The 24,064-nt window shown below is 37.5% G+C and overlaps 1 protein-coding gene across 4 annotated transcripts in view; it reads left to right on the top strand.

Moving 5' to 3' along the window:
• Positions 1-24,064, top strand: part of adcy8 (adenylate cyclase 8 (brain)) — a 90,684-nt gene that overhangs the window by 32,895 nt on the left and 33,725 nt on the right. For all 4 annotated transcript variants that reach the window (XM_055203263.2, XM_055203262.2, XM_073855533.1 and 1 more), the window contains 6 exons: positions 1,086-1,235; positions 4,951-5,081; positions 6,356-6,467; positions 15,901-16,028; positions 16,655-16,813; positions 19,230-19,500. In XM_055203263.2, coding sequence (XP_055059238.2) covers positions 1,086-1,235; positions 4,951-5,081; positions 6,356-6,467; positions 15,901-16,028; positions 16,655-16,813; positions 19,230-19,500 — 951 coding nt within the window. The remainder of the gene's footprint in view (positions 1-1,085; positions 1,236-4,950; positions 5,082-6,355; positions 6,468-15,900; positions 16,029-16,654; positions 16,814-19,229; positions 19,501-24,064) is intronic.

Here is a 24,064-nt window from a genome sequence, read left to right as displayed (position 1 = left end):
TGTAACACGTGACCTCCCTACGTCACTACACATTTACGTTAGGTCGCGCTGGACCGGACCTAGACAAAAAGTTGTGCTTTAAAAGAGCATATTTTTTATTTTTCTTGTCAAAAATGACAATCGTTTTGCTAGATAAGACCCTTATGCCTCGTTCGGGATTGTTTATAGTCCTTTGAAACTCCGTTGAAAAAAACTGTTACATGTTGAGTTAAGTGTTAATTGTTGGTGTCTATTAAAGTCCATTAAAATGAGAAAAATCCTGCAATGTTTTTCTCAAAAAACATCATTTCTTCTCGACTGAACAAAGAAAGACATCAAAACGTTGGACGACACGGTGGTGAGCAAACCATCTGGACTCTTCTTCCAAGAAAATGTAATATTCCTTTAAGCATCTGTCAAAAAAATCATCTCTAGTTGTCACTGGTACACCTTTGCACCTATACAGTTCATATAAGCTCCTCATAGGTACATATTGGTGCCAAATGTATACATATTTTACAGCTCTAGGCCATGTTTCTGACAGTGTAGAATACTGTGGTTCAGCTTGAGTACAGAAACTCAAAAATGAATCAAAATGAATAAGAACCATATCACATTGTATTTTATTATATCAGCAATTAAATTCTTTGACATTAAAAGTCATTACAAAATGCACTTAAAATATTAGTGTGCTTATTAACCACAAAATATTGTAATCTGACTGTAGTAACGCTTGACATTTATTCATTGCTCACTAATGTGCATTTATGTTTGTGAGCGAGAGAGAAATTGTGTGGTGACATTTAGCTCCCGTCTCTAATGGAAAATGACTGCATTCGGTTTAAAATAAGCATTTTAGTATTTTTCTTCTGATTGAGTATGATGTGTTTGTACAGTACTTGAGCTGCAAACATAAAAAATGTTATATACTGTCATACACTGACAGTATAATAAATGGATGTATAATAAATGGGAGCTGATAAATGGATGTAAGTAATTCATAACTATGGGTAGTTAGACATGTAGTGTAGTATACTAATAGCTGATGGTCTCCAAACTGTGTGAGCAATATGAATAATCTGTTTTCTCTCCCTCTCTCTCTCCAGCTGTTAGCTCAGGTGCTGCTGTTCTTATGTATAAACACTGCAGGGATGTTTATCAGCTACCTGTCAGACCGCGCCCAGCGACAGGCCTTTCTGGAGACACGCAGGTGCATCGAGGCACGTCTCCGCCTAGAGACTGAGAACCAGCGACAGGTCAGTGTGTGTGTATATTTTAAAACCGTCAAATGAGTTAAGCTGCTGTGCTGTAATTTTATTTCACACACTTACAAATTGAAATATGTGTGTGTGCAGAATATTTATGCGTTGCATTAGATACATTTGTAACAAGGTTTCCATGATGTGTTAGTTTATGTGTCTGCCATGTTTAGCAAAGCGCCACAGGACACAAGCTCACGCACGTTTAAAATTTTGCTATATCACACCTCGTGCCCAGCAATGAGCCGCTGTGGGTGCGATTAATTAATTTAAAGGAAGAACAGTGTATCGTGGGGATAGATGGTTAATGTACAACGGTTCCAAGTCTCCTTAGGGAATCTTACTTTGTCTCCTTCCCTCCTCCCCGTGTCTTTTTGAGAGCTCTCAGATGTTTGCTGAAGTGGGTTTATTTGCCAGTCAAGTGGAACCCATGCTGGTACCACTGTGTGTGAATGTTTTATTGTGTGTCTGTGCATGTATTTCCTCTTCTTTTGTATGCCCATCTATCGCATTCAGCTTAGCCAGTGGAAAGTCCAATTCATATTTGCAATATAAGCTCCTTATGCGGCAAATTATTGTAAGGAAAAGCTGAAATGTGTCATTTTTTTCTACGTAAGGAGAAGTACTTTGTTCTATCGTCTTACTATGCAAAGACAAGCATTATTAGGCTATTATTAGGTTCATTTTCCAGAAAAGTGTGAACACTCTGACAATGTGGTGGTTTTAAAATAATGGTCTGCAATCTGTTAGAAACCATTTCGTTTAATAACCCATTTTTATCATTTATCATTTTTTGATGTTAGCGCTGCATAATTATTTTGTTTGAATTTTGCATGCAGGTTTTTTAAGATGGCAGATGTTTACTAGTGTGTGTATGTGTAATTAAAACGCAGAATAAGTAATTCATGGTTTGCATAAATATTTATCCCTGTAGGCTTGATGTTTCATTCACCAATGAACCATTAAGAAAACTTACACTGGATAAAAATAGACTTGTAGAAAGAGGCAGTACAATGTGTTATAAAACCCATATTTGTTTTACAAATGCAAGTACGGAAGCCGAGAGAGGTTGTGTACTATTTTTATTTTTACTTTTTCATTTCTCGAGATAACAAAAGTGGTTTTCTCGTAATCTCGACTTCATTTTCTCATGATCCCAAGATAACAAAAGTTGTTTTCTCGTGATCTCGACATAACAAAGTTTTGTATGATGTGATTAAAGCTTACGTGTACTCGATAGAACGTGTTGTTTTGTTTGTAGACAGCAAAATCATATTTTGCTTAATGAGCATGGATGAACAAATGAGATTTTACTTGAATCAGGGATTCGCTCAAGCTGAAATAAATTTGTAAGTAATTGACAATTTGAATTTAGGGACCGTCTCTAAAATTACTCCTTAATATACACGCTTCTACTTTGAACAGCATTTAAATTAAATGACTTAAAGTGAAAAAAGCAATTACAAAACCAGCTGCGTTCATGTGGTTGTCAGCTATAATTATATTTATTCTAGAGCTTTTTAAAAGATTAATCACGATTTATCGCAAACAAAATAAAAGTTTGTTTTTGCTTAATAAATGTGTGTGTGTACTTTGTAAAATTATTTTGTATAAATACACACACATGCATATATGTATTTAAGAAACATTTACATGTATATATATATATATATATATATTTATTTTGATGTTATATATACATAAATACATTTTTATACATGTATTTGTGTATTTATATATACTTAATAATTACACACAACAAACATACAAATATATTATGCAAACATAAACTTTTTTGCATGCAATTAATCACGATTAATCTTTTAACAGCCCTAATTTATTCAAATAAACTGTTAAATACTATTGAAGATAGAAACGTGTACATTATTAGCTCATATGCAGTCCACTTGAAAATACACAAAATATTATCGACAGGAAATTACATTATGACATTTGGAATATCATCCCAGGATAACGAGAAAACAACTTTTGTTATTTCGAGATCATGAGAAAATTAAGTTGTGACCACAAGAAAACAACTTTTTGTTACCTTGAGAACACCAGAAAATTAAGTCGAGATAACCAGAAAACAACCTCTGTTATGTTGAGATCACAAGAAATTAAGTCATGATCACGAGAAAACAAGCAACCAAAAATAATAATAATGCAGGGCCTCTCTCGGCTTCTGTAATTAAGCATTATGTCATAAAGAATATGAAAAGCTCAGATGCAAAACCTCTACAGAACGCATTTGTGGCAGTAAGATGCACCTTTTTTATTGTTTTCTATGGGCAGTGAACATTTTGCACGCTGTTGCTATATTTGCCACCTGCCACACGCCGCAAGAAGCGCGATAAGTGGCTGTAATTGAAAAAAGTCAACTCTGAGCTGAAAAGCGCCCAACCTTCATTCTCGACAGTGAACAGCAAACTAAAGTTTCAAGAGCTCTCACGCTTTACTTGACTGACAGGACAGCTGGTTTGATGGTTGCAACATAAGAAAAAGCAGCGCATTGGTCTTTTTCTACAGTCAATCAAATATAGGCAGTGCAGTCCACCTCACGCTTTTAACCATTAAAAACCTGTTCTGTGTTATCGGCCGCTTAGGGGTTGTGCACACCAAAACTTTAAAACGCCTGGACAATGCCGAATGTCAGCTTTCTTCAGCTAAGAGCTTTGGTAGCTCTGATACGTCAGCTATGAGACGGTTGGTTGCTGTGATACTTGTCCCGCCCCTCCTCCACTGTGATTGGACGGCTGCGTGAGAACTGCGATCGACGAGCGGAGCTTTTCATCCAAAGCTGAACATTTTTCAGCGCTCAGCGGCGAGCGCAGAAAAAACGCCAGACGCTGGTTTTCAGCGCGGAAGAAAACCGCTAGCTGCTGGCTTATTTGAAAAACATTGGAAACAATTAAAAACATGCGCCGGTGTGCACGCTCCCTTAGTGTGTCTAACTTTTTTTTATTGGAAATTAGCTTTTATATCAGACTCATAATGGATTCTGCCAACAAACTGGAATTTCTGACTAGCCTAAGGCCGGGATTAAACGGATTTGAAGCGAAAGTGTTTGAGGCCCATATAATATGTGCCGAGAGCAAATTAATTTTCAAATTTTTATATAACTACACTACACTGTAAAAAATTTGCTGTAATTATGCAGCCGATTGCCAGTAACTTACTGTAGATTTAAAACCCTTTTTTTGTTCAGATTTTGTTTTCCAGAATGCTTTGCATGAGACTGTTATTTTAGTTTTATTCTGTAAAGATAAAGACTTGTGAATGTTTAATGTTGCCAGTAAATAACATACATTTAAAGGAACAGTATGTAATAAATTTATATCAATTAATCATAAAATGGCCCTGATATGTCCCTAGACATTAAGAAACATTTTCATTTTAAATATTTATATCACTGACAACAGTGGTCTGGCCAGGATATTGTCATTAAAAAAATGGATTTGCAGCCCTCAACTGATGGTTATGTTGTCATGTTGTGTATTGGCCACTAGTTGTGAGATTGCAGTACCAGTTTTAGCCACAAGTTTTGTGATTGCAGTACCAGTTTTGGCCACAATCCTACATACTGTTCCTTTAAATCTACATTAAGTTACTGGCAAACAACTGCCAGTAATACTGACATTTCTACAGAATTTTTCCAGTGTATATAATGTTTATTATATAAAGTGCATTACCCATACTGCATCTGTTTTAGGAGCGCTTGGTGTTGTCAGTGCTGCCACGCTTTGTGGTGCTGGAGATGATCAATGACATGACCAACGTGGAGGACGAGACCCTACAACACCAGTTTCATCGTATCTACATTCACCGCTATGAGAACGTGAGGTAATTTCCTCCTTCATTTGTTACATTAACGGTCAATAGAATAAGTTTAAATAGAGTTAGGTCATTCACACGCAAATTTTTTTCACTCTGATTTTGCCTAAGTCACCATTTTATTATATTATATTATTCTTTTTATATATATTATATTTAAAACAAAAGGGTTGGATCTATAATTTTGTTCAATGTGTATATACCAAGCTAACAATTTTTGGTTTCCAGAACGTTCCTAGAACAGATACCTAACGTTCCCAGCTGGTTCCCACGAAACTTTTCTGAACGTCAATAGAACGTTCCCTCTAGATTTAGGTCTTATGGGGGATCCCCACCATGACATAGCAGCAAACCCAAAATGGCAACACATTACTACCTTTGAAAGCAAATGTATGATTTATGTAATATCGATACAAGGAAAAGCAATCCAAAATTTACAGACCTAAACTAGATCAGAATTTACCTTCAAAATATGTAATGTCAGCATTATCTTTACTATAAAAATATTTGAGGGGACCCCTCCAAGTATAATTTTGACTTCTTATAGGGGGTCCCGGATCCCCCAGCCCCCCTCAATTCAAGCACTGGGTTTAGGGAACGTTTCCCTAAGCTTGTGCGAAAGTTAGGGGAATGTTCTGTGTTTGCTTGGGTTTATATATATATATATATATATATATATATATATATGTATATATATATATATATATATGTATATATATATGTATATATATATATGTATATATATATATGTATATATATATATATATATATGTATATATATATATGTATATATATATATATGTATATATATATATATGTATATATATATATATGTATATATATATATATATATATATATATATATGTATATATATATATATATATATATATATATATATGTATATATATATGTATATATATATGTATATATATATGTATATATATATATATATATATATATATATATATATATGTATATATATATATATATATATATATATATATGTATATATATATATATATATATATATATATGTATATATATATATATGTATATATATATATATATATATATATATGTATATATATATATATATATTAGAGTTACAGTTTTTGTACAGTTCTTGATCATAAAACCTTCCTCTAACAGACATTTAAGCTGATTTACACGTGTCTAAATTATGTGTGGTTACTGTATATCCTATTAAGATGTAAAAGATGACTAAAATGTGTCTTAGTTTGATTGTTAAGTTGATCTGTGTGTGATCTGTGTTTGTGTGCAGTATTCTCTTTGCTGATGTGAAGGGCTTTACCAATCTTTCCACCACACTCTCCGCTCAGGAACTCGTACGAATGCTCAACGAACTCTTTGCACGCTTCGACCGTCTGGCACACGTGAGTGTCCTAGCACACACACACACACGGCAATACACACTTAGACTCTAAATCCACATATCAGGGTCATTTTAGGTATAAAAACATCACGTAACTGCATTCATTTATTCGCCTCAGATCTGGATTCTTATAAACATAATATTTATATGGCTCATATCAATAAGCAAACATAATGACATTTAAGTGTTCCCCTAATGACATATTTATGGCTTGATAAGATTTGTAAGGCATGGCCTTTGTTGTGGATATGTTGGGGATTAATCTGGTTGTGGTCTGTTAACACACACAGTATGTATATCTGCAGGCAATATTATTATCAACCTCATGTAGGTCAGTGGTTCTCAAACTTTTTCGGCGTGCACCTCTCCCTTGTGTACGGGTGCCCCCCCTTGCCTTCGTGGCACCCCCAAAGAAAATTAATGACATAAAACATATTAAATTATACAATGTAGTGATGTTGGTTAATAGCCTTATTTTTAGAGGTTTATGATACATTTATGTATTTTATAAAACGTCATGGCCCCCCAGCACAAACTCGCGGCCCCCAGTTTGAGAGCCAGTGATCTAGGTAACGTGAGGCTGTGATGCTGAGTCTGTTTCTTCTGTGCATGGCGCTCTTAAATCAGCAGAAAAAAATGCATCGTAAATCGATTTGTCAAATTGAGTGTTTTGCAACATACAAAGAAGAAAACTACTCGTATTTGAAAAAGAAAACCGGATGTCAGAGTTGATGCATGTTTCATACGCAGTAAGACAATCAGCACTTTATATCCACCCTAAATAAATCCAGGCCATCTAAGTTTATAGACGGTTTCAGCAGTAACAACATAAACAAGCGGCTGTCGCGATCCGCACGTAACTTCCGGTAAAGTCCGCTAAGAATAAATAACAACAAAGTTCTTTAAACGTAGTTTATTCATATAACAAGCAAAAAAAAAAAAACGCATAGATTACCTAAGAAACAAAAACATTTATTATTTTCGACGAGGCATTTGTTCAAGAGATCAATTTAGCAACTAGTCAGACCATTAAAAAAACGAAACCGGAAGTAAGCTTCGGATCCAGACATGTATCACGTGCGTCCGATTAAACCTACATTATATTTTTTGCATTGGGTGTTCCAAGGCCATGGGTTAAATTCCAACAAATATCAAATAAATACATCCTGGTAAAATTCACTGAAAGTCACACTGGACTGCCAAACACATGCTATATACATGTTATGAATATCACTGGTATAAAGATGTCGCTTCTGAGTCTCTTATGTGCTACAGACACATGAATGTCTCAAACAGGCCTGACTCTTTATACGCAGTCTTTGTATTTTCTAAGGGCAGTGACAGGTGATTTGTGCTTGGCATCGTGTGGCACCAGAGGACCAGTTAGAGTAGAGAGGAGGGATGGGATGTGTGTCCGTATGTTCTGGAGTGCACTGATGTGCTAAGTGACTGTAAAAAAAGTTGTGTCATTACTGTTAATGACCTTGATGCATGGTGTGTGTGTGTGTGTGTGTGTGTGTGTGTGTGTGTTTGCACGAGTGTCGACAGCTAGTACAGATTTTGATAGTGTCCCGTAGAGAAAAGAGCAACATTATGTCACATTGTAAGAGTGAAAGTCATGACCTTGTGCAGTTATTTTCCTACACTCTTAAACAAATGTGTTAAAAACAACACAGTGTTGATTCTGGGACAACACACTAACTGCGTTGCCCTGGAATCCACCCATCTCTGTGTTATTATTGAAACAACACGTTTTGTGTTACTTTTAACACATGTTTTATACTTGAACACAAAATGGGTTGAAAGTACACATAATGTGTTACAGTTTTTCTCATTCGCTTTAGTGCATTTCTCACATCACTGTTTACATTTGCACAACAGTTAGTTCAACCTCCACAACATTTAGTCATTTGTGCACATCATAGTAGACGTTTCTCATTCCTTCGAACAAACTGGAAATGCTTTTGGACATGCATCAATTGTTTTTATACAATTCTCTGTTGTTTTATAATAATATCATTTGTTTATGTCATGTCAGTCAAAATTAACTATACTTGTGAATGCTGAATAGTCATTCCATATAAAACTAATAGTCCTAATTTAATTGCTTGAGTCATTACATACAAAAATGTTGAACTGGTTGTCAAAATAATTTTTAAAAATCTTTTTAAAAAAGAATCCCGAAAATTTCTCCTGCTGTGAACAAAATAGGAATTGCAAAGAGCAAATGCAGTAAAAATGTGAAACATACATACGTCATGATTCACGAAGAGGGACGGGACCCAAGTGCAGAGAAGGTGAACTCAAAAAAGGGTTTATTAACAAAAGAGCCCACGTGGGGGCAAAAGACAAAACATTCACAAAGATTCACAAACTAAGACAAAACTTCACAGGACTGACTTGACTATAGCCGTTTCTCAATACCAAGTACGCCAAACTCGGACTTGTGTCCTTCGTAGTTCGAACTTGCAAGTTCAGACTCGGAAGAACGAACTCTTGACGCAAAATGCATTATGGGAAACTTCGCTGTCATAAGTCCACACAAGTCTCCTCTGATGCATCATCGATAAAATGGGCGGATCAAGAACACATCCGGGGATTTTATGTGAACTTGGGCTTGATGCGAACTTTGAATTGGAACAGTACTTGGGCCGCGACTGATGACGTTTCACAAGTCCACAAGAACGCAAGTACAGACAAGAACGCATATTGAGAAACGGCTCATGTCAAAGATAACAAACATCCAAACGATACAAAGCGATTCAGCACAGGACAAGACACACTGGGGCCTTAAATAGGGAAAACTAAACAAGATAACGAGGGAAGTTCAGGTGCGGGGAGTTAATCAATAATGAATAATTAACCAGGAAACAAGGGGGCGGGGGCAGAGACAAGACACTGCAGCACACTACCCAAACAAAAGGCCATGTGCTACAACACAAAACATGGGGACCGCCACGATCCTGCCTCATGACCATGAACAACTATGAATAACTATGACAGACAGGGAGGATCATGACAACATATATAGTGTTTTGTACTCAGTTACCTCACTAAATACAGTAATGTGCAACTTTACTGTATTTTTCAAATAGCTGGGCAAATAGTATATAGTGCTGTCTTGAGCATTTTCAGGTAGTGTCACCAAGATCTGATTTTTTTGCATTAGAAAACACTTATAGAGTAAACTGTCATAATGAAAACATGACTAAGCCATTTGACTATCTTGTTCATAAACAATGGTGTCAGGACTTTTCATTTTGATGACACTGACACTTTCATTGACTTGAATACTTTTGAGTAATGAACTATTTTGAGCAAGTGACACGCTTTTGCAGGTTATCAACTAGGTTTTGCAATTTGTACTTATTGTTTTGAGAATTGCATTAACTGTTGTGCAAATAAAAATAGTGATGTGAGAAATGCACCAAAGCGACTGAGAAAAACTGTAATAAAGTGTTAACAAAAATTAATTTTAACGAAACTAACTGTATAAACGTGTGATTAACGCAACACACATTTTTTGACCCTAGGCCTATAGTCTTATAGTTTGCACTTACCTGTGTACATGAGGTGTCATATACACTCACCTAAAGGATTATGAGGAACACCTGTTCAATTTCTTATTAATGCAATTGTCTAATCAACCAATCACATGGCAGTTGCTTCAATGCAATTAGGGGTGTGGTCCTGGTCAAGAAAAGAAATTTTGAGCGTGGCATGGTTGTTGGTGCCAGACCGGTCTGAGTATTTCACAATCTGCTCAGTTACTGGGATTTTCACGCACAACCATTTCTAGGGTTTACAAAGAATGGTGTGAAAAGGGAAAAAAACATCCAGTATGCGGCAGTCCTGTGGGCAAAAATGCCTTGTTGGTCAGATGAGAATGGGCCGACTGATTCAAGCTGATAGAAGAGCAACTTTGACTAAAATAAACACTTGTTATAACCGAGGTATGCAGCAAAGCATTTGTGAAGCTACAACACGCACAACCTTGAGGTAGATGGGCTACAACAGCAGAAGACCCCACCGAATACCACTCATCTCCACTACAAATAGGAAAAATAGGCTACAATTTGCACTAGCTCACCAAAATTGGACAGTTGAAGACTGGAAAAATGTTACCTGGTCTGATGAGTCTCAATTTCTGTTGAGACATTCTGATGGTAGAGTTAGAATTTGGCATAAACAGAATGAGAACATGGATCCATCATGCCTTGTTACAACTGTGCAGGCTGGTGGTGGTGGTGTAATGGTTTGGGGGATGTTTTCTTGGCACACTTTAGGCCCCTTAGTGCCAATTGGGCATTGTTTAAATGCCACGGCCTACCTGAGCATTGTTTCTGACCATGTTTCCATCCCTTTATGACCACCATGTACTCATCCTCTGATGGCTACTTCCAGCAGGATAATGCAACATGTCACAAAGCTCGAATCATTTCAAATTGGTTTCTTGAACATGACAATGAGTTCACTGTACTAAAATGGCCCCCACAGTCACCAGATCTCAACCCAATAGAGCATCTTTGGGATGTGGTGGAACGGGAGCTTCGTGCCCTGGATGTGCATCCCACAAATTTCCATCAACTGCAAGATGCTATCCTATCAATATGGGCCAACATTTCTAAAGAATGCTTTCAGCAATTTGTTGAATCAATGCCACGTAGAATTAAGACAGTTCTGAAGGCGAAAGGGGGTCAAACACAGTATTAGTATGGTGTTCCTAATAATCCTTTAGGTGAGTGTATGTATGTATGTATGTTTGTATACTGGGTGAGAAAATAAAGGCATTAATAAAATGTTTTATTCTTTTTGCTTTATGTTGCATGTCTCTTTGTTTTAGCTGTGCGTCTCAATAATCTTATTTATGAGTCACTTCAATAGTCATTGGATTTTAACCAACCATAAAATGGCTTACTGATACATAATGCAAATATTCAAATGTGGCATATGTGTGCATGCAGATGGTTGGATCAGTGCGTATTATTTAAATGTCCTCGCGTGTGCGTTTGTGTGAATTTGCAGTCGCACTGATTCCAGCAGGCCTCGCGCAGCTTGTGATCTCAGTAATGCAGTGTTTATCGTGGTGAGCAGTGCTGGTTCTTTTGCCGATGGCAATGTTTACTCAGAGATGTTACATGTGCTGTTGGTGCTGTGCTGGCTAACTGTGCGGTTGTCATTGAAAAAATGACTTAAATGCTTTTGATCGCTCATATCAACACACACATATTTCACGCCTCATTCTGAAAACACTTCAAACATTGAAGGTCTCATTTTACAAACCTGTCCCACTTTCGTCTCTCCGGCATGCTGCCTGATGGGAAATGTAAGATCAGATGTAAAGTAAGATCAGCGTCAAACGTATTTATAAAACTTCTTCCTTTGACAAAAAATTGGCATGATAATGCCATGGATTTTTTACACTGTGGTATTAAAGGGCATTTATTTCATTGTTAAAACATTATTTTGTGTATTTGCTCAAATACAATGTGTTTATGGTAAAAAAAACACATTATTTTCCACATACCGTACATTTTTACACACTTACACACCGAAGGAAATGTAAAATCGTGAATTGGATAATTGGTGCTCTTTAAAAGTAGGCTTTGCTAACATGTTGATATATTTACATAAAAAAAAACGGATGTATATCTAAAAAGTGACTTAGAATGCAAAGTATTCATTTACCAGTAGGTGTGTTCTGTGATACCATTTAAAGATACACTTTTTTTGTCCAAATTTGTTAATGTCACTTACAACGTTAAGCTTAGTAATGATTTAATATTTGAGCTGTACGATTTTGGGAGAAATGTCAGTTTTTGATTTTATTTGGCAACTCACGTTCTGATAGGTATGTAAAGTAAACTGCAATTTTCTGTTTCAAACAAAGATGGCAATATATAGGCGAAAGTTAAAGGTGCAGTGTGACATTTTTAAAAGGATCTCTTGACAGAAATGCAATATAATATACATACCTATATTATCAGTGGTGTAAAAAGACCTTTTATAATGAACTGTTATGTTTTTATTACCTTAGAATGAGATGTTTTTATCTACATACACAGAGGGTCCCTATTACATGGAAGTCGGCATTTTGTTTCTACATAAGCCCATAACGGACAAACGTTTTTACTAAGTTGTCTCCAACAATGACATGGTTGTCCAGTGGCGCCTACAGTAGCTTTTCTATGCGTTTCGGTGAAAGGTGGACTGAAACACCACTAGATGCACTAAAATGTACACACTGCACCTTTAAATAGTTTAGTACAGCCCAGTCTCACAAAATTTCGTTATATAGTCACATAATATTTCGATTCTTTTTTCGTGATATTATCACAAATTTCTGCGTTTTTTGTGATCGTATAACGAATTCCTGTTTTCGTGTGATTATCACGTATTGGTTACTCAACGGTTTTGACCTATTTTCTTACCATTGTCACTTCGGTTTAGGGTTAGATTTACATAAAATGACATCCTCACCCAAACCCAACTCTAACCCTAACGCCAGGTGACATATAAAAAAATAAATCAGAAAAAATAGTATAAACGAATGTATAAAGTGACATTCTAATTCAAGCACCAAATCTAACCCTAAACCGAAGCGACAATGGTTTAAAAATAGGAAAAAGCAGCTGAGCAACCAATACGTGATAAGCACACGAAAACAGGAATTCGTTATACGATCACAAATAAATGCGGAAATTCGTTTCACGAAATGAATTTCACAAAAAAAAGAATAAAAAAAATAACATGACTATACCACGAAACCTTGTGAGACTGGGTAGTTTAGTAATATAGTATGTCAAGCCATTGGTCAACCAAAAAAAATTACCTCCCCAAACTGGACGTCAACATCAAGGCAACTGGGGTAGAAGAAAAACATTTAAAAATCTGAACAAATTTACCTTTCATCTTTAATTACCAATTGATTTTCAATTAGCAACATACTATTAGTAAAAATATTGGATATAACAAAATTGAGCATTCATATTACTATGAATAGGGGACAATGCAATACTCAATATAGCCGTACTGGCGATGAAGGGTCACTCCTTCCAGTAAAAAAAACAATAATAAAAATTTATGCAGAGTTGTGTAAGGCATTTGCCAACCTGTTTGCATGCGCAGTAGCTAAAGCGACCTCGAAAAAAATTGTTTTAGCGCAACAGCTTAAAAAAATAAAATGTATGGTACAGTTGATACGTTTAATTGTTGGTCAGAAATATGTAGTTTAATATGTTTATGTTGTTGATATCTCTCTTTCTCCATTCAAATAGATAGGACTTTAGTCTCGCATAAGTGCCTGCAGGCGTGGCAAAGAATGGCATTTAGAGGCGCGACCTCCCTGAGGGGCTGGTATTATGTTGATGTTAAGAGTATGGAGTATGTTGTTACACTAGCATTTAACGCTAGTCCGTATTTTTACATCTAATAAATTGACCCACGGTTTGGTGTTGATAATGTAAAAGGCATTAAGCAGCGAATTAGTTGCGAATTGTCGTGAATTGTCATGAGTCAGGCCATAGCTAATCAAACTGTAGGTGGTGTTTTTAGTAACTGACAAATGTCTGTTACAGCCATCATGACTCTTTGTCTCCAAAAACATGCATTAATACGGCAGTAGGCATGAGTAATTGATCTCAGAGAGCCAGATAAGTGAACGGCGGCCCTTATAATTACTACCCTCTCTGAGATCAATAGGCTGAGAGATAACTAATGGAGATAGCGACTGCCATAGAAATTACAGGCTGATTGCATTTATAAATGCTCTCTATTACACATACATGCTCCAGATGTTGCTTCAAGCAGCTATTTCTAACAATGGATCTGATGGCCTAAATGTACTTTGATTTGGTGCAAGTAGCTACACACAGTATGGAAGATAAATGTGAAACTAGCCCACATGCTAAATAATGCTATGCATTATGCAATATGATAATGCTTCAAGTTTGTAATATTAATTTGAACCTTTTACTAACACTTTATAACAAGGGTCCATAAATCATGATGAACTAATAGGCTTACCTAAATTAATTCTTAATACCTTAACTTACAAAAACATGTTGTGTTGTACTTAAAGGAATAGTCTACTCATTTTCAATATTAAAATATGTTATTACCTTAACTAAGAATTGTTGATACATCCCTCTATCATCTGTGTGCGTGCACGTAAGCGCTGGAGCGTGCTGTGACGCTTCGATAGCATTTAGCTAAGCCCCATTCATTCAATGGTACCATTTAGAGATAAAGTTAGAAGTGACCAAACACATCAACGTTTTTCCTATTTAAGACGAGTAGTTATACGAGCAAGTTTGGTGGTACAAAATAAAACGTAGCGCTTTTCTAAGCGGATTTAAAAGAGGAACTATATTTTATGGCGTAATAGCACTTTTGGGAGTACTTCGACTCTGCGCAGTAACACCCTCCCTCTCCCATTATGAGAGTGAGAGGGGGAGCGGACTTTTCAGGCGTAAAATATAGTTCCTCTTTTAAATCCGCTTAGAAAAGCGCTACGTTTTATTTTGTACCACCAACCTTGCTCGTATAACTACTCGTCCCAAATAAGAAAAACGTTGATGTGCTTGGTCACTTCCAACTTCATCTCCAAATGGCACCATTGAATGAATGGGGCCAAGCCAAATGCCATCGAAGCGTCGCAGCCCGCTCCAGCGCCCACGCGCACGCACACAGACGACAGAGGGATGCATCAACAATTCTTAGTTAAGGTAATAACATATTTTAATATTGAACATGAGTAGACTATTCCTTTAATAATGACTCTTCATTAGTTTATGATTAGTACATGCATTACCCAGCATTAGTTCATATTTAAGTAAAAATAAATTTGTCTTATTTCATTAAGTTTCATGGACCCTTATTAAAGTATAACCAACCTTTCTCACACACGTAGTAATGCGCACACAGTTACCAGCCACTCTTCAATCTGCATTGGCCTAAATCTTTGACTTTGCTATTTTTTGAAGTATTATGCAACGTACACACCAAACTCGTGGCATCGCGTTACCTGCTCTAGATTACTCGCGGAGTTTAACTTTAAATTTTTCGTTCGAGTTGAATATTTTAAACTTAGGCAAAGACGCCTGTTTTTGCAGCAAGTGCGCCGCCCGTATCGCGCCATATGCATTGCCCCTTGCGAGGACACATCTTATTTTGTCTTTGCATTGACTTTGTATGTAAAATCGTGCAAATCGTTGACCTCGCGTCTGGTGTGAACCCACAGTTAAAATCAATGAGTCTTTGCAATCCATTGCTATATGCATATTGCGATATGCGCATGTGCGATGTTTCGTAGATTTCGATTATATTTATGTTGCCCTAGAAAAGCTTATTACAACTGTTGTCCTTTTCTCCTGTCCTCCTCTTCTCCGTCCTCCTGTCTCCTTCTTTCTTCTTCTCTACCTTTCTCCTCTCAGGAGCATCATTGTCTGAGGATCAAAATATTGGGTGATTGTTATTATTGTGTCTCCGGCCTACCTGAGCCCCGCCCAGATCACGCTCACTGTTGTGTTGAGATGGGTCTCAGCATGATAAAAACCATCAGGTAATGCTATAACATTTCTTTTTTAAGAGGTCCATGTCGTGAGAAACCCTGTTATGGTCCATTTTCGCTGATAATCTCATTGATATCTAGGAGAAACCAGTAAAAGCTTTTTGTTTTTGTTTTTTTCTGTACTGGTTGGCAAATAGATGGTCAATTTTAATCTCTGATCCAATCTGTGTATAAATTATACTGTAGTTACATTTCTTAAAACAATAATAGTCTATAGAATGTCAATATCTGGGTAAATGAGTGAGTGAGTGAGTGAGAGAGAAAGAGAGAGAGAGAGAGAGAGAGAGAGAGACCACTAGACCACTCCTGTTGACCCTTAATGGAGGCTGGAATCAGATGAGAGGCTCTTGTTAAGCAGGTGTGTATGTGTGTGCTGCGCTAACAGTCAGATATCACAAAATTTAGAGTACCACTCAACACATACACATCTGTTACAGCATGACCTCAATTCCTCTTTTTATGAGCAGCCATTTACCTTTGCCTGTTACCACGGTCAGGGGTAGGGTATCATATGTTTTCCTTAGTAGCCCATAAACCCAATATGAATTCTCTACCTCAGTAGTTTTATCTGTGCCAGGATGTGTCTGTCAGTCTAATCTTTATCTTTATATGTTTAGGTATGTGCGTTCACGTACGAAGCATGACATAGACATGCGTATCGGCATCCACTCCGGTTCAGTTCTGTGCGGAGTTCTCGGACTGCGAAAATGGCAGTTTGATGTGTGGTCCTGGGATGTCGACATAGCCAACAAACTAGAGTCAGGGGGAATACCTGGGTAAGAGACAAATACAGACTCATATACAGACACATTTTTTTTTGCATGTTTGTCACACTATTATGTTTCAGATCATCAAACTAATTTAAATATTAATCAAAGACAACACAAGTAAACACACCATGCAGTTTTATAACTGTGGTTTATCACACCTGAGTTCAGTTTCTCTTTTTACTGTCACACCTGTTCGCAATCAAGAAATCACTTAAATAGGACCTGCCTAACAAAGTGAAGTAGATCAAAAGATCCTCAAAAGCTACACATCATGTTGAGATCCAAAGAAATTCAGGAATAAATGAGAAAGAAAGTAATTCAGATTTGGAAAAGGTTATAAAGCCATTTCTAAAGTTTTGGGACTCCAGCGAACCACAGTGAGAGCCATAATCCACAAATGCCAAAAACATTGGCTGTTTCTCAATTCTAAGAACGCAAAGAACGGACTTGCGTTTTCGTGGAGACTGGTCTTGCCAGGCGACCTTGGAAGAACGAACTCAGAAGGTCGCGAGAACACAGAACGCACTGAGATGTGTGCGATCTTCCAGCTGGTCACGTGACCTCCCCAGATTTCAACGCGCAAGTCTGCATTCGATGCATCCTCGATATCAAGAACTCATCTGGGTATTTTCATGCGTCCTCTATACTTGCGTTCTTGAGAATTGGAATTGAACTTCGACTGTTAATGATGACGTAGAGCGAGGACACAAGGACGCAACATCGCTGAAGAACGCATATTGAGAAACAGCCATTGAACAGTGGTGAACCTTCCCAGGAGTGGCCAGGTGACCAAAATTACCCCAAGAGTGTAGCGACGACTCATCCAAGAGGTCATAAAAGACCTCACAACAACATTCAAAGAACTGCAGGCCTCACTTGCCTCAGTTAGGTCAGTGTTAATGACTCCACAAAAACCGCTGCTAAGCAAAAAGAACATAAAGTCTCATCGTCCCAGTTTTGCCAGAAAACATCTTGATGAACCCCAAGACATTTGGGAAAATACTTTGTGTCCTGACAAGAAAAAAATTGAGCTTTTTGGAAGGTGTGTCCCATTACATCTGGCGTAAAAGTAACACAGCATTTCAGAAAATGAACATCATACCAACAGTAAAGTATGGTGGTGATAGTGTGAACAGCTGGGGCTGTTTTGCTGCTTTAGGACCTGGAAGACTTGTTGTGATAAATGGAGCAATGAATTCTGCTGTCTACTAAAAATCCTGAAGGACAATGTGTGGCCATCTGTTCGTAACCTCAAGCTGAAGTGAACTTGGGTTCTGCAGCAGGACAATGATCCAAAACACACCAGCAAGTCCACCTCTGAATGGCTGAAGAAAAACAAAATGAAGACTTTGGAGTGGCCTAATCAATGTCCTGACTTCAGTCCTATTGAGATGCTATGGCATTGCCTTAAAAAGGTGGCTCATGCTAGAAAACCATCCTATGTGGCTGAATTACAACTATTTTGCAAAGATGAGGGAACCAAAATTCCTCCACAGCGCTGTAATAGACTCATTGCAAGATATCACAAAGGCTTGATTGCAGTTGTTGCGGTAAAGGGAGGCCCAACCAGTTATTAGGTTTAGGGGGCAAGCACTTTATCCACACAGGGCCATGTGGGTTTGTATTTTGTTTTCCCTTTATAATAAAAACCTTCATGTTGTGATTACTTGTGTTATCTTTGATTAATATTTACATTTGTTTGATGATCTGAAACATAAAAGTGTGACAAACATGCAAAAAAAAAAATCAGGAAGGGGGCCAACTCTTTTTTACACCACTATATTTACACACAAATCTCTAAACTCTTGAAGTATGGTCCATTTTATGTGTGTACGCAAGAATCTGTGTACAGTGTGCGTGACACAATTTTCCCAATCAAAACAGCGCGCACATACCATTTGAAACCCCAGATTTTTGAAAGTATTTGTAAGCGTAGGTCGCGCATTAAATTTGTCGCAATGCTCATGCATCAAACGTCTGTGTACGAGTACAAACACAGTCACTGGGGCTTACCTTTTAGAAAAGTACACATTGCATATGATATTAGTACCTCAAATGTACACATTGGTACTTGAAATTTTCATTTTGGTACCTAAATGGTAAATATCTGTAAAAATTAGAACCTTATAAAGGGTACAATCCCAGCTTTTGTACATTTATAACTGACAGTGTACGCCGAGATGAAAGTTGGGAAAGTCTGGGTAGGATTATCAATTTGCCCTCGAATACTCTTGATAAAATTGATGATGATAATTGCAGTGGTTAAGCCTTAGCGTACATGCGTGTCTTTGTTGAGAAGAGAGATTTTATGGACACCTCATTTAAATGTGTCTGGGGGGATTAATTGAGGTTTTGTTTATGCTCATTTAAAAACGGTTTTGCAATTGTGAGATGAATCTGTGATTAATTTCGACCCCTGCAGGAGGATCCACATCTCTAAAGCAGCTCTAGATTGTCTGAACAGTGACTACGAGGTGGAAGAAGGTCACGGGAAAGACCGAAACGATTTCCTGCGCAGACACAACATCGAGACCTTCCTGATCAAACAGCCGGAGGAGAGCCTGCTCACCCTGCCTGAGGACATCATGAGAGACTCCACCAACCAATCAGATCACAGAACCTCTAACACTTCCTTCACTGAGGGAACATGGAGCCCCGAACTTCCCTTCCATAACATAGTGGGCAAACAGAACGTGAGTGCAGTACACGCAAATACATGCACAAGCAACACAACACATATCAACACAACTTCAACGATTCTGTATCTGTTTTCTGGACCTCCTCCCGTGTGAACTCTTGGTTATGTCCACATTTCTCCATTTTGTATTTTGTTCCTCTTGCATGGTTTTATTTTGTATTTGTCCTGGATGGTTGTGTGTACATGTGTTGGATTGTAGTCTACATGGTGATCTCATTGGGTCTATAAGGGCACACACAGGAGATTTGTATTTAGGTGTTTTTGCACACAGAGAACAGCAGAATGAAAATGAAGTCAGGTTAAATGTGTTATTGTATGTTCCCAAAACATTTGACTTAGGAACATTTGACTTAATATCCGATCCCCTAAATGGTTCTTCTATGGTAGTGGTGCCCAAACTCTGTCCTGGAGGGTTGGTGTCCTGCAGAGCCAATTAAGGTCTTACTAAGCATATAGAAACTTCCAGGCAGGTGTGCTGAGGCAAGTTGGAGCTAAACTCTGAAGGACACCGGCCCTCCAGAACAGAGTTTGGGCACACCTGTTCTAAAAATACATTGTATACCTTGTAACATAAGTCGTTTTGGATAAAAAATGTCTGCCAAATTCAGAAATGTAAGTCTAAGGTCTAAAGATTGTGGGGTAAGGGCAGTGTATTGTAGACCTCTTCAAAGCATAGTTTCATGAGGACTGTAAGGAATGGATTCTCTGGCTACTTTTCCAGGCCCATTTGAGGGGTTTATAGAGTGTGCCCATTTGAGATTTTTAAGAAAGCTGTTGGACATGGATAGCGTTCTATAGGGTGCCAAAGTTCTTTTAAGGAAGTGGTGTTACTGTGGCGCCATGTCTGCAACACTTCCAAGTCTTATTAGAACAAGACCTGACGATTCTGCGCAAAGTGCCTTTCCAAGAGGATTACATTCTTTATCGATTAATGTTTGGCTCTTTTTACTGGGAGGCCATTATGGACTGAAAACTGAAGGAAAACGCCGAAAAATAATGAAAGTCAATGGCACTGAACCAACTTAACATAACAAAAACTTGGCATAACTTAGTTTTTTTTCTGGTCGTCATATCTAAATACGAAAACAACGTGGTTATGCATGGCCTAATTATCCTTAGGAAAATAGTATTTTGGGACAAAATATTACTATAAAAGTACGATAAGACTACTATAGAAATACTATAGCGGCTCTAGGATATTATAGAGGTATTACAGAACATAACATACTTCTGTGATGTTCTAATACCTCTATAATATTTTAAAGCTGCTATAGTATTTCTATAGTAGTCTTAGCGTACTTCTATAGTATGTCCCAAATTACTATAGTATTCCTATAAGATTACTATTCTATTTTGTCCAAAAATACTATAAGATTCCTATAGTACTTTTTCGTAAGGGTATGTCCCCCACCGAATCGGCTTCATTAGCCTACCACTTACGGTTTGCAAAGATACAATTATAAAATTACTGCAAACCTTTAATCTATCAATATTTATGTTCTATTATGCATTTTCCTTGTTATTTGAATAACAGAAATTCATGAAATAATATATAGGCAGACACACAGTAATAAGATATTTATTCAAATGTTGATTTTGAAATGAGTGAACATCACCATATATATATATGATTTGGAAAAATAAATAAATAAAATTATAAATGAACATTTCTTAAGAGTTAATCTTTTACATAGAATATCACAAAAATATTAACAAGTTTCTGGTGGAATGATAATTTTTGCAATTTATTGCAGAACACTGCTTGCGTTTTAACCACTTGCTCATATTCACAGTTGTAAGGCGCGCTAACGATTTCAGCAGCTTACAGTCCATAATGGCGTCCGTGGCTCCGCAGCGCCATCTACAGACTGTTACCCATAACACAACAGAGTTTCGCCTCTTGGGCTTCTATACTCTTTGGCGGGGCTAGATCTGCCATTCTGACCATTGCGAACTCCCCCATTCATTTTAATACCGGTGCATCTTGTTCATATTAAATATCTTTGAGAGTGCTTAGGGCTATTCCACAGTGTTGTTAAAGGCTGTAGGACATGATAGTGTGCCTGAGGGTTTACAGAGCCGTAGGACATTGTTCTAGAAAAAGATAAAGATCTAGAAATATTTTGAGCAAAAAACGTTTTAGGTGTCTCCCTACTAAACACTTTAACAAGCTCAACGAGCTGAATTAGTTGAGACATCTAAAACATACTGGGAGTACTGGAGTTCCAACTAAGAAATGAGTGATGGAAATGCCAAATTTAAAATAAAAATCCCTTAATTTAATAAAAGTTTTTACGCTTGCTTGAGGTGGTTTTTGATTTATGCGAAAAGAGTAAATGCGAATAATGGGAGATGAAAACGCATTTGTCGAATAAATGTTTACGTAGAGAACATTAAAGATCAGCTATTGTCCGATTCATGTTTTTACATTTCCTTTGTTGTGTAAGTGTTTATTAGTACATGTTAACGATATGCAAAATGTACATACCCCAAAGTAAACGATGACGCGAGTTATCGTCTCCAACGTAAATCTCTTTTCTTGGAATACAACAAACACACGGATTGTAGGCAAACGTTTACGTCCTGGGATTGGTACTGTAGACAAGACCGACATTATCGTAATTCCTCCCGCTTTGGTCTTACAGCCTGCAAGTTAACTCCTGTTAGCATTGCATTGTCTGCGAATCTTTTAAACATGATAAGGAGTGTCACATTTCTGGCTGACGTCAGAGGTATTCAGGCCAATCACAATGTACAGATTAGCTGGCCAATCAAGGACATATGCGTTTCAGGAAGTGTGACGCTACAAAAATGTACGGTATGTGGAAAATAATGTGTTTTTTTAACCATAAACCATGCGAACACTTTGTATTATACCAAATACACAAAATAACATTGTTTTTTAGCAATGAAATAGGTGTACTTTAAAGGTGACAGAGAATGAAAAACGTTTTGACCTTGTCTTAGTTGAATAACGGAAGTCTACCCGCATTTACGAACATACGAAAAGTGCTTGAAATTCTGAAATTTCCTCCTTTAGAAATGTCCACCAGAAAATGGCCCAATCTGAACAACGGATGCATATAACGTAAAATGCATCGCAATGCCCCCCCCACTCTCATTCAATTTCCTCCCCTTCAAAATAATTAGCATACATCCGGCCTCTCGCCTCCAATGGGAAGTAAATTGCAGCAGTGTTCACGAAGTTCAAGGCGAAATGGCGAGTCGCGTTCCGTAAAATTCTATCTGTAAAATTTTGGTCTGTCCGTGTTCTGAAGACAGCGAAGTTTACATTCTTTTGACTGGAAGCAAAGGCAGCCAATCAGGGTCAAGTGCTTGCATTTTAAAATGAGGTTGCCAGTTAAGCCAGAAGAGATGCCAAAAAATTGCAAAACCACGCGTTTAAAATCCCCCATCTTAATAGAGCTATCTGAGAGAGGTTTTTAGGAAGCTTCTAAGGCATTACAGACCCAACCAAAATTTTCTCTACATGTCACATCACAGAACAAGGATAAATACCATCTTTAAACCCACGTGATTAGCTGTATCAGCTGACATTGCTTTTCACATGGGCTTGACGTCATCGCAATGCCATAGTGCCTGCCATGTGCACAGCATTCAGATTGGCAATAACAAGCTGCAATGCTAGTAAATGAATAACTTGCCCAATCGTAACTAAATGCAGTCCTGTCTCCATTTTTTAAGCGTGCCTTGTTTTATTTACTGTTGGTTATGGTTACCAATACCACCATCATTCGCTTAAACAACCTGATGGAAAAGCACCTAATTTGCATTTTTTTTTTTTTTTTTTTTTTGGAAATTTTGAAAAGATTCCCTTCACGTTTCGATGTAGACCCAACTAATGACTCGATGGGATGAAGAGTGCTCAAGAAAGTTATTAAAGGCTGTAGGGCGGGGATAGTGTTTTAGTAAATTCTCAAAGCTGTCGTTCAGGGACAGGGTTCGGGAAGGGTTGAAAGGCACAGACACAAATGTTCCCAAAGGTTTTTGTGGCATGTGCAGCTGATTATGATGCTTTCTCTCTTGGTGTGGGCCGAGTTGCCAGGCTGTTGCTATGGTGACGTGGTTAACATAAGGGAATGTTGTCTTTGATTAATACGGCGCTTTTGTTGCCTTTGTCATGCAGTCATCTTAACACATCAAAGAGCTCTCACCGTATGACTGGCAGAGCCAACGACCAATTACACGTCAGCTGAGAGCACAAGCCCAGGTTTAACAAACATGAGTGTGTGTGCGTATCTGAGCTCTTCTAGATGTGTGTTTAAACTGTAAAAGTATTCTGACATGATCGTGAATGTATGTAAGATTATAGGACCGGTCTCCATGACAACAGGAGTGTCTGGAAGGCAGAAACCGGATTCTTTTTCTCCTTCACGCTCGGTTTATGCCTCCTCTCTTTCCTCTTTTATCCTCTGTTCTTTTTCTTCTCCTTTATCTCACATCCTCTTCCTTTCTCTTCTCTGCCTCTCTGTTCGGCTTTTGTCCTCAGTGACGCATTGCAGCCAGTGTGTGAGTAAAAGTGTGTTTCATGAGTGTCA

The sequence above is a fragment of the Misgurnus anguillicaudatus genome, chromosome 2 (assembly GCF_027580225.2).
Source record: "Misgurnus anguillicaudatus chromosome 2, ASM2758022v2, whole genome shotgun sequence".
Taxonomy (NCBI): Eukaryota; Metazoa; Chordata; class Actinopteri; order Cypriniformes; family Cobitidae; genus Misgurnus; species Misgurnus anguillicaudatus.
Note: the sequence above shows the minus strand (reverse complement) of the source record. Positions and strands in the feature narration are given on the sequence as shown.